Consider the following 18,887-nt stretch of genomic DNA (forward strand, 5'->3'; position numbering starts at 1 on the left):
TGTCTCATGTTTAGGTCTTTCATCCATGTTGAGTTTATTTTTATGTATGGTGTGAGAAAGTGATCCAGTTTTGTTCTGCAAGTGGCTGTCCAGTTTTCCCAGCACAATTTGTTGAAGAGACTGTCTTTTTTCCATTAGATATTCTTTCCTGCTTTGTCAAAGATTAGTTGAACATAGAATGGAGGGTCCATTTCTGGGTTCTGTATTCTGTCCCTTGATCTATGTATCTGGTTTTGTGCAATTACCATACTGTCTTGATGATTACAGCTTTGTAATACAGTTTGAAGTCTGGAATTGTAATACCTCCAGCTTTGGTTTTCTTTTTTAACATTCCTTTGGCTATTTGGGGTCTTTTCTGGTCCCATACAAATTTTAGATTGTTTGTTCCACCTCTGTGAAAAATGATAGTATTGTGATAGGAATTTCATTGAATGTGTAGATTGCTTTGGGTAGCATAGACAATTTAACAATATTTGTTCTTCCAGTCCATGAACATGGAATGTTTTCCCATTTCTTTGTGTCTCTCAATTTCATTCATAAGTGTTCTACATTTTTCAGAGTACAGATGTATTACCTCTTTAGTTAGGTTTATTCCTAGTTATTCTTATGGTTTTGGTGTAATTGTAAATGGACCAATTCCTTGATTTTTCTTTTTTCCACCTCATTTTTAGTGTACAGAAATACAACTGACTTCTGTGCATTTATTTTATGTCCTGTAACTTTGCTGAATTTCTGTGTCAGTTTTACCAAGTTTTGGTAGTCTTTTGGTTTTTCAACATAGAGTATCATGTCATCTGTGAAGAGTGAAAGTTTGAATTCTTCCTTGCCAATATGGATGCCTTTTATTTCTTTTTGTTGTCTGCTGAGGCTAGGGCTTCCAGTACTATGTTGAACAACAGTGGACATCTCTGTCATGTTCCTGACCTTAGGGAAAAAGCTCTCAGGTTTTCCTATTCAGAATGATATTTGCTGTAGGTTTTTCCCATATGGCTTTTATGATATGAAGTATATTCCTTCTATCCCTACACTGTGGAGAGTTTTCATCAAGATATTATACTGTATTGTGTCAAATGCTTTTTCTGCATCTATTGAGAGGATCATATGGTTTTTGTCATTTCTTTTATTAATGTGGTGTACCACATTGATTTGTGGATGGTGAATCACTCTTGAAGCCCAGGAATAAATCTCACTTGAACATGGTGAATAATCTTTTTAATGTACTTTTGAATCCTATTAGTTAGTATCATGTTGAGAATTCTTGCATCCATGCTCATCAGGGCTATTGGTCTGTAATTCTCCTTTTTGGTGTGGTATTTGTCTGGTTTGGGGATCAAAGTAATGCTAGCCTCATAGAAGGAGTTTGGAAGTTTTCCTTCCTTTTCTATTTTTTTGAAACAGTTTCAGAAGAATAGTTATTAATTCTTCTTTAAAGGTTTGGTCAAATTCCTCTGGGAGGCCATAAAACACTGGACTCCTGTTTGTTGGGAGATTATTGATTACTGATTCAAATGTTTTGCTGGTTATGGGTCTGTTTAGGTTTTCTATTTCTTTCTCTTTCAGTTTTGGTAGTTTATATGCTTCTAGGAATGCATCCATATCTTCCAGATAGCCTAATTTGCTGGCATATAATTGCTCATACTATTCTCTTTTATTTGTTTGTATTTCTTCAGTGTTGGTTGTGATCTCTTCTCTTTCATTCATGGTTTTATTTATTTGATTTATTTATTTGATTTATTTATTTATTTATTTATTTATTTATTTATTTATTTATTCCTTTCTCTTTTCTTGTTGTTAAGTCTGGCTAAGTGTTAATTGATCTAAATAGTTCTTTCAAGGCCCAGCTCCTAGTTTTGTTGATCTCTTCTACTATTTTTTAATTTCTATATCATTGAGTTCTTATTATTTCTCTTCCCCTGCTGGATTTAGGCTTTATTTACTCTTCTTTTACCAGTTCCTTTAGGTGTAATGTTAGGTTGTGTATTTGAGACTTTTCTTGTTTCTTGAGAAAGGCCTGTATTGCTATATACTTCCCTGTAGGACCACCTTTTCTTCTTCCCAAAGGTTTGAAATATTGTGTTTTCATTTTCATTTGCTTCCATGTGTTTTTTTTTTATTATTATTCTTTAATTTCTTGGTTTACCCATTCATTCTTTATTAGGATGCTCTTTAACCTCCTTTTATTTGTGTTCCTTCCAAATACATCTCGTGATTGACTTCAAGTTTCAAAGCATTGTGGTCTGAAAATATGCATGGTATAATCTCAGTCTTTTGGTACTGGTTGGGACCTGATTTGTGACCCTGTATGTGATTTTTTTGGAGAATGCTCTATGTGCACTTGAAAAGAATGTGTATTCTGCTGCTTTAGGATGAAATGCTCTGAAAATATCTGTTAAGTCCATCTGGTCTAGTGTGTCATTCAAAGCTCTTGTTTCCTTGATGATCTGCTTAGATGATTGGTCCATTGCTGTGAGTGAGGTATTAACATCTCCTACTCTTATTGTATTATTATCAATGAGTTTCTTTAACTTTGTTCTTAGTTGATTTATATAGTTGGCTGCTTCCAATTTGGGGCCATAAATATTTGCAATAGTTAGATCTTCTTGTTGGCTAGGCTCTTTCCTTATGATAATGGTGTCCTTCTTCACCTCTTATTACTGCTTTTGTTTTAAAATCTAGTTCTTCTGATATAAGGATTGCTACTCTAGCTTTTTTATGTCCATTAGCATGTAAATTGTTCTCCACCCCCTCACTTTCAATTTGGAGATTTATTTGGGTCTAAAATGAGTCTCTTGTAGCCAGCATATTGGTGGGCCTTCCTTTTTTTTTTTTTTTAATCCAATCTGATACCATATGTCTTTTGGTTGGAGTATTGAGTCCATTTACTTTCAGAGTAATTATTGAAAAATATGAATTTAGTGTCATTGTATTACCTGTGAAGTTGCCATTCCTGTAGATTCTGTCTGTTCCTTTCTGGTCTTTGTTACTTTTTGACTCTCTCTTCACTCAAAGGATCCCCTTTAATATTTGTTGCAAGGCTGCTTAAGTGTTCAGAAATTCCTTTAGTTTCTGTTTTTCCTGGAAACTTTTTATCTCTCCTTCTATTCTGAATGATAGCCTTGCTGGATAAAGTATTCTTGGCTGCATATTTTTCCCACTTATCACCTTGAATATATCATGCCAGTCCTTTCTGGCCTGCCAGGTCTCTGTGGACAGGTCTGTTGCCAGCCTTATGCTTCTACCCTCCCTTGTAGGTTAAGGACCTCTTGTCCCAAGCTGATTTCAAGATTTTCTATTTATCTTTGAAATTTGCAAGCTTCTCTATCTTATGTCAAGGTGTTGACCTATTTTTATTAATTTTGAGGGGGGTTCTCTGTGCCTCCTGGATTTGAATGCCTGTTTCCTTTCCCAAATTAGGTAAGTTCACAGCTACAATTTGTTCAAATAAGCCTTCTGTCCCTCTGTCTTTCTCTTCATCTTCTGGGACCCCTATTATCTGGATAGTAGTTTGCTTTATGGAATCACTGAGTTCTCTAAGTCTCCCTTTGTGATCCAGTATTTCTCTTTCTCTCCTCTTTTCAGCTTCCTTATTCCCCATCATTTTATCTTCTATATCACTGACTCTCTCTTCTGCCTCATTTATCCTCGCTATTGAAGCCTCCATTTGTTACTGCATCTCGTTAATAATATTTTTAATTTTGGCCTGAATAGATTTTAGTTCTTTTTTATTAAAGATTTTATTTATTTATTTATTTGACAGAGAGAGACACAGTGAGAGTTAACACAAGTAGAGGGAGTGGGAGAGGGAGAAGCAGGCTTCCCGCTGAGCAAGGAGCCTGATGCGGGGCTCGATCCCAGGACCCTGAGATCATGACCTGAGCCAAAGGCAGACGCTTAACGACTGAGCCACCCAGGTGCCCCAAGCTTTTAGTTCTTTTATTTCTACTGTAAGGGATTCTCTAGTGTCCTCTATGCTTTTCTCAAGCCCAGCTAGTATCATTATAATCATTGTTTTAAATTCTAGTTCAGACATCTTCCTTGTATATATATTGATTAAATCCCTGGCAGTCAGTACTACCTCTTGTTCTTTCTTTTGGGGTGAATTTCTTCACTTTGTCATTTTATCTAGAAAAAAGTAGAAGAAAAAGGAAAGACAGTAATAACAAGAACAACAGAGGAAAAAAACAGAAACAAAACAACAAAACAAAATAAGAAAGAATCAAACAAGAAACAAAACAGAATACAAAAATCTAGATCCTCAGTGTGTTTCAGTCTACTTGTTAAAATAAACTAGATCCCAAAATAGGAAAGGACAATGAAAGGAAATAAAAATAATAGATATATATATATATAAAACATTTATATAAAATAAAAATTTTTTAAAAGAGTAAAAAAGAATTGAAAGAATAAGAAAATAGCTGAAAATAATACTGAAGGACTAAAGAATTTAAAGAAACCCACAAATGCTGTATTCTGTTTTCCCCAAGAGCTGAAGTTTTGCAGTTCTCTATTACCTGTAAACTTTGTGCTAGTCAGTTGTTCCTGGTGGTCTTCTTCAGGAGGCACCTGTTGAGCTGATTCTCAAGTGCCCTTGAAGTTGTGGAAATGTGCCTTCCTTGCCAGGGAGCCGGGGTCAGTGTAAGTGGCTGCAGATTCCACTATATGGTGCTGTTATGCTCCCTGAAGGCTTTCAGGACCTATGGGAGGTATGAAAATGGCAGCACTCCACTCTCTAGCCCTGGAGCTAAAGGTTCACACCTGCCACTATTCAGTGATCCCTCACAGAGAAGCAGTCAATCACTCTTGTCTCCCTGGTTTCTGTCTGAACTCTGTGTTCACCCAGACTGTGATTGAGTGTTTTTATCTGAGGCATGCAACTGAGTTTCAAGACTACAATTTTTACAGACTCCTGCAGCACAGACCATGTTCTTGCTCCCAGTACAGGTGTGTGGGGGGGTATTTTGTCACACCTTTGCCTTTTGCTGGGCCCCTGCCAGAAGAATGGTGACATGACCATGCAGCGGTTTGCAGTTTATGGCAACACAGCACAGAAAGTCGGCACCTAGACTCACTCTTTTCATCTGGCTTCCTCACTCTTATGCCTGGGAACTCTGCCATACTCAGGCACCCCTGTTCTTCTTGTGACCTCAGGAATCCTGAGACCATACTGCTCCACCTGGGATTCTGCTCTGCTTTGCCACCTGAGCACCTGTAAGCTAAGATTGTCCCCCACTGAAGCAGACTTCTAAAAGTTCCGATTTTGTGCTCAGCTGCTTAACATCGTTTGAGGTAGCCTCCTTAAGCCGGCTCCCTCCCCTCCACCATATCCTCAGATATATCACCCTGGATTCAAGTCTCTGCACATCCTACCTTCCAAAAAGTCATCATTTTTTTATTAGTAGAATTGCAACATTTCTTTTTTTTTAATGTTATTCTTTTTTTTAATTCTTATGTTAATCCCCTACATTACATCATTAGTTTTAGATGTAGTGTTCCATGATTCATTGTTTGTGCATAACACCCAGTGCTCCATGCAGAATGTGCCCTCCTCAATACCCACCACCAGGCTAACCCATCCTCCCACCCCCCTCCCCTCTAGAACCCTCAGTTTGTTTTTCAGAGTCCATCATCTCTCATGGTTCGTCTACCCCTCCGATTTCCCCCGCTTCATTCTTCCCCTTCTGCTACCTTCTTCTTCTTCTTCTTCTTTTTTCTTAACATATATTGCATTATTTGTTTCAGAGGTACAGATCTGAGATTCAACAGTCTTGCACAGTTCACAGCGCTTACCAGAGCACATACCCTCCCCAGTGTCTATCACCCAGTCACCCCATCCCTCCCACCCCACCCCCCACTCCAGCAACCCTCAGTTTGTTTCCTGCGATTAAGAATTCCTCATATCAGTGAGATCATATGATACATGTCTTTCTCTGTTTGACTTATTTCACTCAACATAATACCTTCCAGTTCCATCCACGTCGTTGCAAATGGCAAGATCTCATTCCTTTTGATGGCTGCATAATATTCCATTGTATATATATACCACATCTTCTTTATCCATTCATCTGTCGATGGACATCTTGGCTCTTTCCACAGTTTGGCTATTGTGGACATTGCTGCTATAAACATCGGGGTGCACGTACCCTTTCAGATCCCTACTTTTGTATCTTTGGGGTAAATACCCAGTAGTGAATTGCAACATTTCTTTTGTTGAATCTCTGATTTTTTAGGTGTTCGGAATGATGTGATAACTATCTAGCTGAATTCCATGGTCCAGACAAACTTATGGTCCCCACTCCTCCACCATCTTAACGCCTCACCCCCCACTCCCCACTTATATTTGTTTTGATTAGATCCCTAGACATGATGTCTTCCAGTTCTTTCTTTTGGAATGAATTCTTCCATCTTGGCATTTTGCCTAGACCTCTGTTTACTGTGTGTTAGGAAAAGCTGTTATGTTTTCTGCTCTTGAGAGTAATGGCTATATTAAGAAGAGGTCATATACTGTCCAGAGCATGGTGCTTTAGGAAGGTTTTTTTGGAGTATGCTGTGTGCACTCCACTCTTGTGTTTTGACTGCTCTTTCCTTCTGATCAGTCCTCTGCAGAGTTTCTTCTTGCTTGCAGTGTGGAGTGTTTGGACCTGGTCCAGTGTGTGGCAACTTTTTTTTTTTAAGATTTTATTTATTTATTCATGAGAGACAGAGAGAGAGAGAGAGAAGCAGGCTCCCAAGGAGCAGGGAGCCCGATGTGGGACTCGATCCCAGGACCCTGGGATCATGACCCGAGCCGAAGGCAGACGCCCAACCGTCTGAGCCACCCAGGTGCCCCAGTGTGTGGCAACTTTTAACTAGGTGTGTTTCAGTGTGCTTGTTAGAAAAGGCTAGGTCTTATTTCCCCTAGAACTGAAGCTTTGCAGCACTCTATGATCAGTAGACTTGGCGCATGCAGGGGTGTTGGGCTGGTCTTCTGGGGTAGGGGCTTGCTGCGCTGGTTCTCAGGCTACTTGTCCTTGTATAGATGTATCTGCAGTGTGCAGTAGGGTGGGGCCTGGTGTAAGTTGTTCCAGCCTCCACTGGGAGCACTGTGTTGCTCACTGAAGTCTGTCCCTTCTTGTGGGCAGGGGGGAAATGGTGTCACTCCACTCTCTCAACCCCAGAAAGGGGAGTTTGCACCTGTTGCTGTTTAGGAAGCCCTCACAGAAGAGTGAACAATCTCCCCTCTTCTGTCCCCTCTTGTGCCTTCACTCTGTCTGTGTCTGAACCATCTGTCTACCTGGCGGCACTGTACTCCTGTGTCTATCTCTGGCATGCGACTGAGTTTCAAAGCTCCAAATTTTGGGCACCTGGCATAGACCAGACCTGCACTGATCCTCTGGGGGAGGGTCTCACCATGCTGTGGCTGCTGCTGTTTTGTCCTAGAAACACAGTCACACGACCATGTGGGGCTAGTTCACAGTAAAGAACAGCTAAAAACTGGCTCCCATGGTTAGTTGCCTTCAACAGTTGCCTCTGCTGCTATGCTAATTAATGGGACCGCCAATAGGTCCCGCCTTCTCTTTTGTCCCCTGAGAGGCAGTACTACCTCTCCCAAATGCACTCTAAGAAGGGGAACTGTTTCTCCACATGCAACCCAGGAGATCCTCAGCCCACACTATCTGTTCTTGGGCCTCTGCCTTCCTTCCCCACAGGAGCACTGCTAAGCCCACCAGGCACAACACTGTTGATGGTACGGACTTCTAAAACTTCAGACTTTGAGCTTCCCTGCTTATAAAAACTTGTGATAGTCAGCCCTACTCCTTTTCCCAACCAATGGTTTTGGGGAAGAGTTTTTGTTGTTGTTGTTCAGTCCCCTGCACGCTGTTTTCATTCTTTCATTCTCTCTCTTTCTATCTCACTCCTCTCTCTCTGATCAGGGGTACCTCACTTCTGCAGCACCCACAATTCTTTCCCCCCCAAATCAACTCTCTGCACTACCTTCCACGGTGTGGCCATTTTTCTGTCTCTAGATGTGCAGTTTGTTCTCTCAGTCCTCAGATCAATTTCTTGGGTGTTCAGAATGATTTGACATTTATATGGCTGTGTTTGAGGGACAAAGCAAGCATAGGGTCCCCCTTACTACTCAGCCATCTGGAGACTATGTAGTTGTCTTTTAAATCAGATAGAAGAAAAAGAGTTACTAACAAAAAACATTTATACCCTCTTTATATTTACTTATGTAGTTATCTTCACTGATGCTTTATTTCTTCATGTTGATTCAAGTTACTACCTAGTGTCCTTTTATTTGAGTTTGAGGAATTCTCTTTAGGATTCCTCATAGGACAAATTGGCTGGTGACAAACTCTCCCAGTTATTGTTTATCTTGGAATACTTCAATTTCTCCTTTGTTTTTGAAGGACAGTTTTGCTAAATATAGAATTCTTGATTGGTGGGATGTTTGTTTTAGAACTTTGAATGTCATCTCAGTGTGTCAAAACTTCCATTGTTTCCAATAAGAAATCAGCCATAAATCTTTTTTTCTTTAAAGATTTTATTTAAATTCAAGTTAGCTCACATATAGTGTAATATTAGTTTCAGGGGTAGAGTTTAGTGACTCATCATTTGCATATAACACCCAGTGTTCATTACATCAAGTGCCCTCCCTAATACCCAATTACCCCATCCTCCTCCACCTCTACTCCAGCAACCCTCAGTTTGTTCCTTATAGTTAAGAGTCTCTTATGGTTTGTCTCACTCACTATCTTTATCTTATTTTGTTTTTCCTCCCCTTCCCCTATGTTCATCTGTTTTGTTTCTTAAATTCCACATATGAGTGAAATCATATGGTATCTGTCTTTCTCTGACTGACTACTTTTGCTTAGCATAATATCCTCTAGTTCCATCCACATCATCACAAATGGCAAAATCTGATTCTTTTTGATGACTAATATATATATATATTATATATATATATATATATAATATATATATTACATCTTATTTATCCATTCATCAGTTGATGAACATTTGGGCTCTTTCCATGTTTTAGCTATTGTAGATAGTGCTGCTGTAAACATTGGGGTCCATGTGCCTCTTCAAATCACTATTTTCTTTATCCCTTAGACTACTGCTTAGTTGTGCAAATGCTGGGTCATAAGGTAGTTCTATTTTTAACTTTTTGAGGAACCTCTTTCCTGTTTTACATAGTGAGAAATCAGTCATAAATCTTATTGAGAATCTCTTACACATGATGATATGCTTCTCTCTTGCTGCTTTCAATATTGTTTCATGGCTTTGGCTTTTAATTATGTATCTAGGTGTAGATTTTGTTTTTAATTTTCCTACTTAGAGTTCATTGAGCTTCTCATATTTGCAGAATAATGCTTTTCATCAAATTGGGATTTTTTTGACATTATTTAAAAATAATATTCTGTCCTTTTCCATCCTGTATTTCTAGGACTTTTATTATGTGTACATTGGTACATTGATGGTGTCCCACAAGTCTCTGAGATACTGTTCATTTTTCCTCATTTTCTTTTTTTATTTTTGTGGCTAATGTCAATTGTCATCTTTTCAAGTTTATGGATTCTTTCTTTTGCCATTTTAATCAGCTCTAGTAAATTTTTCTCCCCCTCGTGTTTTTTTTTTTTCTTCTTGGTGATTTTACTTTTCAACTCCAGTATTTCTAGATGGTTCTTCTCTTATAATGTATGTCTCTTTATTAATATTCTCTATATGGTTTGAATCAGTTTCATTTTTTCAGTTCTTTAGGCATGGTTTCCTTTAGTTTTTTATAACATATTTAAAATAATTTAGTCAAAATCTTTGTTTAGCAAGTCTAATATCTGTGCTTCCTCAGAAACAGTTTCCGCTTATTGATTTTTTTTACCTGTTTATGAGCTTTCTAGTTTTTTTGAATATCTTATATTTTTTGTTGAAAACAAGTTTTTAAATAATATAATGTGACAATTATGGAAGTCTGATTCTCACTTTCTCCAGGGCCTCTTGTTGACATTGCTTGTTGTGCTATTTGCTGTTTATTTGTTTATTGACTTTTCTGAATTAATCCAGTATAGTTTTTGGTATTCTTTGTCATAGATTGCCAGTGAAGTCTCTACTATATTAGCTTAGTGGTCAGCTAATGATTGAATAGAGATTTCCTTAAATACCTAAAACTAATAAATCTTTTTTAAAGGTCTCTGTTGCCTGTTGAAATATGTCTTTAGCACTCACCCAGGCAGCTTATAATTGTGTCATAACCTTTACTCCTTGCTTACATGGAGTCTCAAGGCTAGCCAGAGGTAAAACCTTATAACCTTCTCATGTCTTTCCTGAACATGCACACAGCACTATGCTTGGCAGTGACCTTCTAGAGTCTTAGGAATGTGTCAGAGATTTTCAAAGCTCCTATTGACATTTCATTCTTCAGTTTTTCTTTTTAAGTTTTTTGGTCAGTCTCTTGTTTCCCTTAACTCTTATCCATTGTCTCAGGCAGCTGTGTGACACATATACCCCTCTCCCAAGGGAGAGTTGTAGCACTGGATAACTAATAAAGACAAGCCTTTTGAGTCAGGAAACCACTGCACAGGTCAATAATGACAGTTATTTGGGAATTGATCTGTTCTGCTCACTCAAAGCTACTATTAGCCTGGGGAGGAGTAAGAGGGTTATGGAAAGTTCAAATGGCACCAAATTGCTGTTATTAACAACAGTGAAGTGTTTTTGTTTTGTTTTTAAAAATTTTCCCTGGATTGATGCAAACCTTTGGTTATTTTTTTTTAATTTTGGAAAAAAAATGTTGATTTTGAAAAATTTTGTCAGTTATTGTATTGCTTCTGTGAAGAAACAAATATCCAGAAGTCATAACTCTACTATTCCCATTGACATCACCCACAGCCAACTTCTTTGTAATATTTTTTAAGTGCCTCTCAAGAAAATTAGTAGCTAAATTTCAGAAGATAGTAAAAACAAAATGTCTTTCCAATTCATGTTGAAAGACCCTCTAGACTCCAGTTACACATTCCTTGGGGGTCTATGAACCCTGGTTTAAGAATCCTACCTTGAAATGATGTGAAGGATGAACAGGTAACACCCAACTTTCCAGCATCATGAGAAAAGTGTTGAGAGAGGTCCAGGTATAGACCTGACTGGTCTTTACTTCCTTCCTCTTAGTTAGCTTTTTTACTCATTTACTAATTTCTCCAGGGCATTCAACTGTTCACTCAAGGGTGCCAGGGCCCTTGACTGGGCTCTCTTTTCCTTGCAGATTCCTCAAAGCCACTCAAGGCTAAGACTGAAGCACCTACAACCATGAAATCTCCCTTGGAAGGTGAGTTTCAGTATGGTTTGGGTGCAATAGAGTCCTGAAATGATGCCATGGAATCCAAAGGAGGAGACTCCATGCCATTATATGGGTGACAAGAGGTCACTGGGTTCCTCAGAGAAAACATGACAATAACAGAATGGAAATAAAAGAAAGGTAGCAATGATTAAAAAGTTGTGAAAAAGTGGAATCATAAATATGTATACTCTTCTTTGTGAGAACTTCTGAGGCAAAAGTAAGAGAGAGTTGGAATACTCATGTGAGAAAAGAGAAAGCTCTGGCTTCTGTTTTGCTCCTAATTTGACTTTCTGTGGGATTTTGGATATGTTGCACCACCCCCTCCATGGGCCTCTTCCCACCACTAACAATAAGAAACTAAGATACCTCATCTCATGGTACTAATGATCAATACATGGCAAGGAATTCTAGAAAGCTCAGCATTGATGCCTGATGAAGGTACCCAAACTTTGCAGTCACACTCTACCTCATAGTTTTTGGCTGGAAAAGAGGCCTCTGAGCCTAGTACTTTGTTCTCATAGCAACTTCTACAGTGAACCTGATTTGGAACTGGACCACTGAAGTGGATGGCTACCTTGGGAAGACCAGTGCTGAGCCAGGTAAGGAAATTCAGGATGTCTATCCTTCCTTCTTGGCTTTGAACTTTGCAACTGAAACTTTCCACAATACACACTGTTATGTGGAATTTAATTCTTCAAAACTTTGCCACACAAAGCTCAAAGGCCCTGGAGATGAGCAGAGTTGGTGGTATGGAGAGGGAGAGATACAAATTCAGTAATGAGCAAAGTCAAAGTGGGGTTAAGTGGTAGATGTGTTCTTAGCTGGTTCTCTGTTGTCATAATAATACACCTTCCAAATACTCTAAGCAAGAATAGGAATGGGACCATGACCTCAGCCAACTCTCTTAGGGAGATGGGCATTGGACTACATAAGGGTAATTTCAGGGCTTCATTACTTGAGCTCTTAACCAGGACTCACCAAGCAGCTTGCAGCTGATTTCTGATTTCTCCAAAGTTTCAAGGATCCCTAAGTCATGATCTCAAAGTTCCAAACCCCAAAGAGAAGCTTTTTTGTGTTTCACCTGGAGCTTGTAGTCAGCTTGTATGCACTGATATGACTGCACTGATGGTTAAAATAGTGAAAAAAATGTTATATAGTTGATAATTAGATGCTTTCCTTAGTCTGAACAACCTATCATCACCTGAGGTGGTCTGCCTTATCCCTTAGAGCTCTCCAGACAACACATGGTCCTGCAACAAAAGTGTCAATGCCTAGTATAGCAGGGGGCTTCTGAGACTCCAGGTTTACAGTAAGCATTTGTTTCAGTTAGTTGATGCTAAATAGTGATGACTATTACGACTGGTTTCATCCTCTAATTGTGTATCATTAATGGTGGATTTCCTAACTATTTTATTTTATTTTTTTTAATTTTGGGGGGGGAGATAGGACCTTTATTTATTTATTTATTATTTATTATTTATTTATTTATTTTATTATGTTCAATAATTGTGGATTTCTTAATGCCCATGTACTTCTCCCCTGCTGGTTGCACAGCTTTTTGTCTATCTTTAGGTATAGTTCAAACCTGTTTTGTGGGCTTCTTTTGTGTTGCCACCTTTGGCTTAAAGGCTTCCATAATTCCATGCCTCTTGCAGAGCAACATCCAATGAGACAAGGGAGATTAGAAGATGATTTTTGGAGAGTTGGCTTGAGAAAATGAGAAGATAACCCAAGGGGAATGGAAATTCTCAGATATTTTGTGTGTGCCCAACATCCTCCATCCGTTTTTGTTTTGATTTGTTTTGTTCACTACTTGGCTCCCTCTAAGGGGGATCCTTCCTTTAATCTCCATCAGTTTATAGCTTGGGTTCTCTCATTCCATCCAAAGCAGCAGAATACACATTCTTTCCCAAGTGCACATGGTTCACTCTCCAGAATAGATTACAACCTAGGTCAGAAATAAGGCTTCAGCATGTACAAAAAGATTGAGATCATACCAGGCATATTTTCTGACCACAACACTACGAAACTTGAAGTCAACCACACGAAAAAAAAAAATTGGAAAAACCACAAATACATGGATGTGAAACAACATGCTACTAAACAATGAATAGGTCGATCAGGAAATCAAAGAAGAAATATAGTTTGGGTACTCTCAGCTCCAACCATGGTTCTGAGGACCACAAATATCAGATTTTTAAAATTTATTTTTTTAATTCAAGTGTAATTAACACACAGTGCTGTATTAGTTTCAGGTATATAATGTAATGATTCAACAATTCTATACATTGCTCAGCACTCATGATAAGTGTACTCTTTTTTTTAAGATTTTATTTATTTATTTGAGAGACAGAGAGAGAGTGAGAGAGAGCATGAAAGGAGAGAGGGTCAGAGGGAGAAGCAGACTCCCCTCTGAGCAGGGAGCCCGATGTGGGACTCGATCCTGGGACTCCGGGATCATGACCCGAGCTGAAGGCAGCCGCTTAACCAACTGAGCCACACACGTGCCCTATAAGTGTACTCTTAATCCCCTTCACCTATTTCACCCATCCCCCCACCCACCTCCCTGATGGCAATCACCAGTTCTCTATATTTAAGAGTCCGTTTTTGTTGTTGTTGTTGTTGTTGTTGTTTTCTTGTTTTCTTTGTTCATTTGCTTTGTTTCTTAAATTTCACATATGAGTAAGGTCATATGGTATTTGTCTTTCTCTGACTTCTTTCACTTAGCATGATACCTTCTAGATTCATCCATGTTTTTGCAAATGACAAAAAATTGCATTATTTTTTATGACTGAGTAATATTCCAGATTTCTAAGACAAAGTATTTTGGGGTCTGGTAAAAATAAAACCAGTTGCAGCAAAATCCTAAGGGCAGTGGGATTCCTACCCCTCTCTATCCCCTGATCTCACCCCCTAGATTCAGAATACTGTAGCTACAAGTGCATTAGACATTATACAATCTTTTCATTGAACTTATGGGAACGCTAAATCTTACTCAATAGTTTGAGTAGTCACTATTTATTTTTCTCTGAGGGCTATAAAATTTAGTGCCTCAAATTTAGTGCCTTAAAATAACACAAATGTATTATCATACACTCCTGGAGATCAGACATCTGACACACTGAGCTAAGATCAAGGTATTAGCAGAGCTATGTTTTTCTGGAGGCTCTGAGGAAGAATCAGGTTCTTTGCTTTTTTCCAGCTTCTAGAAGCTACTCATGTTCTTGGCTCTTGGCCCCCTTCCACCATTTTCAAAACTAGCAATGTAGCATCCTCAAGTCTCTCTCAAACTCTGATCTCCTTTGTTTCCCTCTTCCACTTTTAAATGACCCTTTTGAATACATTGAGCCTGCCCAGGTAATCAAGATAATCTCCCCATCTCATGATCAGTTAATTAGCAAACTTAAATATATCTGCAACCTTAATTCCTCCTTATAATTTAAACTAAAAAACTCATAGATCCTGGGGATTTGGATGTGAACATCTTGGATAACCGTTATTCTGCCTACGACAGTCATACAAGTAAATAACAGATCCAGGACTAGAAGCCCAGTCCGGTGGTTTCCTTGAGTTTGTAGGCACAATTGGGATAGCTAACTCAGGAGACTCAGTGGACATATTTTTTGAAGAAAAAGAAACCTGAGCACTTGCCCAGAGAGTGTGAAGAAAAGAATTATTTTCTTATTTTTTTTAAAATTTAATTTCAATTTTGTTAACATATAGTGTATTATTAGTTTCAGGGGTAGGATTTAGTGATTTAATAGTTGCATATAATGCTCAGTGCTCATTACAGAATGTGTCCTCCTTAATGCCCATCACCCAATTACATCATCCCTCCACGCACCTCCCCTCCAGCAACCTTCAGTTTGTTTCCTAGAGTTAAGAGTCTCTTATGGTTTGCCTCCTTCTCTGTTTTTATCTTATTTTATTTTTCCTTATCTTCCCCCATGCTCACCTTTTTTTAAAGATTTTATTTATTTATTTGTCAGAGAGAGAGAGAGCACAAGCAGGGGGAGTGACAGGCAGAGCAGCCAGAACAGGCAGAGGGAGAAGTGGGCTCTCTGCTGAGCAAGGAGCCTGATGTGGGACTCAATCCCGGGATCCTGGGATCATGACCTGTGCCAAAGGCAGACGCTTAACCAACTGAGTCACCCAGGTGTCCTTATGCTCATCTTTTTTGTTTGTTAAATTACACATATGAATGAAATCATATGGCATTTGTCTTTCTCTGACTGACTTATTTTGCTTAGCATAATACCTTCTAGTTCCACCCACATCATTGCAGATGGCAAGATTTCATTCTTTTTGATGGCTGGGTAATATTCCATTGTATATATACATATACCACATCTTCTTTATCCATTCATCTGTCAATGGATGTCTGAGCTCTTTCCACATTTTGGCTATTGTGGACATTGCTGCTATAAACATTAGGGTGCATGTGCCCCTTCAAATCACTATGTTTGTAACCTTTGGATAAATACCTAGAAGTTATTTATAGTTATAGGGTAGTTCTATCTTTAACTTTTTGAGGAACATCAATGATATTTTCCAGAGTGGTTGCACCAGTTTGCATTCCCACAGTGTAAGATGGTTCCCCAAGGGAAAGAAAAAAAAATGTTTTGGCTAGAAATAATTGACCAGAATATCAATAAGGTAGCATTTTTGTGAAGAGGGAAGGCAAGGTACTATTTTCTCTTAAGAGTAGGTGAAAAAAAAAAAGAGTAGGTGAAAATCTCTACTCTTGGCCCCATGGAAAACAGGGAGTACTAATTCAAATGCCCAGGCCAATCAGCCATCAATTGGTGGGTTTGGAAGAATGTGTTTATACATGGAGTCTCTAGCCTCTTTCCAGTCTTTTTCATAGGTTTGGGGTCTTGTTTGTCTCTCTGGATAGCTAATAAAGCTAGGAGAAAATTAAAAATGGAAAAAAAAAAAGAGTTATGGGCTAGTCTGGGCTGATCCTTGGAATCTCTGTTTCTGAACTCATTTTCAACCATATACCTCTTTGTCTTGTTTCACCTCCTAGGAAAGGGCCTGCCTGTCTTTTCCATTGTTCTCATCATTTCGCTGTGCTGTATGGTGGTCTTCATCATGGCTTATGTTATGCTCTGCCGGAAGACATCCCAACAAGGTGAGTGATGAGTATGACTGAGTGACTTTGCCCATTAATTCATTCTGAGAGTATAGTTAAGCATAAATTCTGTGCCAGTCACTGTGCTATGCACTTCAAAGTGCTCTTAGCGTAGTTTGGGATTGAGGGTAGGGATGCATGGAGGCAGACATGCAAGCCAACAATGACAATATGATTTATTGAAGTTAATTCACAAATCTTTAGTACCAAGCTTAGTACAAGCCATCTCTGTAATGGATTGTCTAACGAGGATGTAAGAGAAAGAGAAGTCACAATCTTTGGCCTCAAGTTGCTTAGAATTTATTTAGAAAATTCAAAGTAGAAACATGGAATTTATCAATATCCATACATAGCAATATAGGTTATAGACTCAAAGCCTGGAGAGAACAATCAATGCTAAATGTTTTCAGAGAAGAGAATCAGTTAGAGCTGAAGTGATTAACAAGGGCTTTTAGAAGGAGATGGGACTTAGACCAGGCCTTGGAGGATGAAAACAAATTAGAAGGCAGCATTCCAGAAAGGAGGAACTATAAGAGTAAAGGTGCAAATGTTTAAAAGATGACTGTGAGTGGGGTCAATGTAGAAAATACATGGGTAAATGCAGGGGGGAAAGAAAAGTTTACTCCTGATTATGGAGTGTCTTAAATAACAGCCTAAGGAACTTGGAAATTTTTCTCTAGGCCTTGCAAAGGAACTCAAAGTCAACAATGTTTTTTTTAAGCAAAGGAGTGACATTATGAAGGTGCAGTTGTCAGGACCATTTAACAACTATGAGCCAACAGAGGAAGAAAAAGAGAGTTTGAATGTTGATTTCTAAGTAAAACCTAGCTACACCTCAATACCTGCTGCACTGGCCATTTTGCCTAACATTAGTGTCTTTTTCTCTGTAGCAGCTCCTTTTCCCAAGTAGCCTGGTTTCCACCATGACTTTCTCCAGCTGAAGGGGAGAAAGGAGCCTTGAGTATTTCCTTCTCCTGGGTCTTAAGTATAAGTTCTAGTCTTGGCCAGTTAACATAGCTATGACTCATGAGGCTGAACTTGAAAGTAGAGATATCTCAAGTAGCCACAAATCCCAGGAATACTAAAGGAAAAATATTCATCATGTCTCAATGAGACTAGGTATAAACTGTAACCATATTTGATTGTTTCCCTCTCAAAAACCTTCCAAGGCTTCTCATGGCCCGGGGGATAAAAGTCAAAATGTTGCATTCCATTTAAGGTCCTCTCTGATGTAACCTATCTTCTTGACCCCCACCACTCCTTATTTTCATTTCCAGTCACTGGAGTCAAACAGGCAAATAAGCCATACACCTCATGGTCTTATGTTTTTTTTCCCATCTAGATTGCCTTCCCAAAATTTCTATTATTTACCTCTCTATAAGAGAGAGATAGCCTTGGGCCATCAGTTCAATTTAACATGTAGTTACTGATTGCCTACTATGTGCCAGGCAGTGGGCATATAATAATGAAAAAGACAATACCTGTGTTATGGGAACTACCAGGCCAATGGGGGAGGTAAGACATGGAAACACAATGGCTGTATCACAAAGTAAAGGGTGTATGGCATGCTCTGTTTGCTTTTTTGTGGTTTAATGCATGCATTCCCAGTTGTATTCCTGTAAGATTATAAACTCCTAGAGGGCACTACCAAGAGACATCTATCTTTGTACCAGGATTTATAGAGCCTTTAAGCCTGCACAGAATGTAGATAGTTCTCCTCCACAGACACTAGGGGGCAATGGTGTTCTATTTAAAGACCTATCTTGGGTGCACCGCAGAGGTGAATGCATTTTGGCTTTGGTCATGGTCCCTGACAGATTAATTCAGCCCCTTCTGTCTGGGCTCTGGCCTGGCCACCAAGTTTCCACAAAAACTCCCTGGAATCTTTGGCAAGATTCCTGGGTGGGGAGCGGGTCCAGTTCCAATGTCCTTCCCCCACCACACCAAGCAACTGTTCCAGCCCAATGTCCTGAGTCAGAGTATGCCAAAGAGGATAGTAACCAAGTGTGCTTCCTCTTCCTTTCTCTGAGAAATCTGTATCCCTGTGCTTCAGTTTACCTTCCCAATACCTCCCAGTCCTCCCTTCTCTCTCCCCTTCCCTTACCCTTTGACTGGTAACCAGTGTCCACTTTTAGCCCTTGTCCACTCCCCATGGTGACTTCTGACTTGAGTCCTCCTTCTTTTCTAGAGCATGTCTACGAAGTGGCCAGGTAAGACTGCCTCTTCTCTTCCATCTTCTGAACCCTTCCCTGCCCTCATTCTGTTAGTCACAGGCATGGAGGAAAAGGAGGTTGGCACAAACCCAATTCTAAGCCCAGAGGCCTTCAGGGTCAGGACACTGCTTTCTTCCCTCTCTGAAGCACCTCCTGAGGTTCTTTCTTGGCTCACTGATCACACAGGATAATCCAGGTCCATCAACCTCCTGTTCCCAGAATCCCT

General features: G+C 39.2%; 1 protein-coding gene across 2 annotated transcripts in view; it reads left to right on the forward strand.

Moving 5' to 3' along the window:
* Positions 1 to 18,887, forward strand: part of VSIG4 (V-set and immunoglobulin domain containing 4) — a 54,060-nt gene that overhangs the window by 34,824 nt on the left and 349 nt on the right. For both annotated transcript variants that reach the window (XM_021679671.2, XM_044911791.1), the window contains 4 exons: positions 11,240 to 11,302; positions 11,836 to 11,913; positions 16,344 to 16,448; positions 18,637 to 18,658. In XM_021679671.2, the coding sequence (XP_021535346.1) occupies positions 11,240 to 11,302; positions 11,836 to 11,913; positions 16,344 to 16,448; positions 18,637 to 18,658 (268 nt within the window). The remainder of the gene's footprint in view (positions 1 to 11,239; positions 11,303 to 11,835; positions 11,914 to 16,343; positions 16,449 to 18,636; positions 18,659 to 18,887) is intronic.

This window comes from Neomonachus schauinslandi, chromosome X (genome assembly GCF_002201575.2).
Source record: "Neomonachus schauinslandi chromosome X, ASM220157v2, whole genome shotgun sequence".
NCBI classification, from domain to species: Eukaryota; Metazoa; Chordata; class Mammalia; order Carnivora; family Phocidae; genus Neomonachus; species Neomonachus schauinslandi.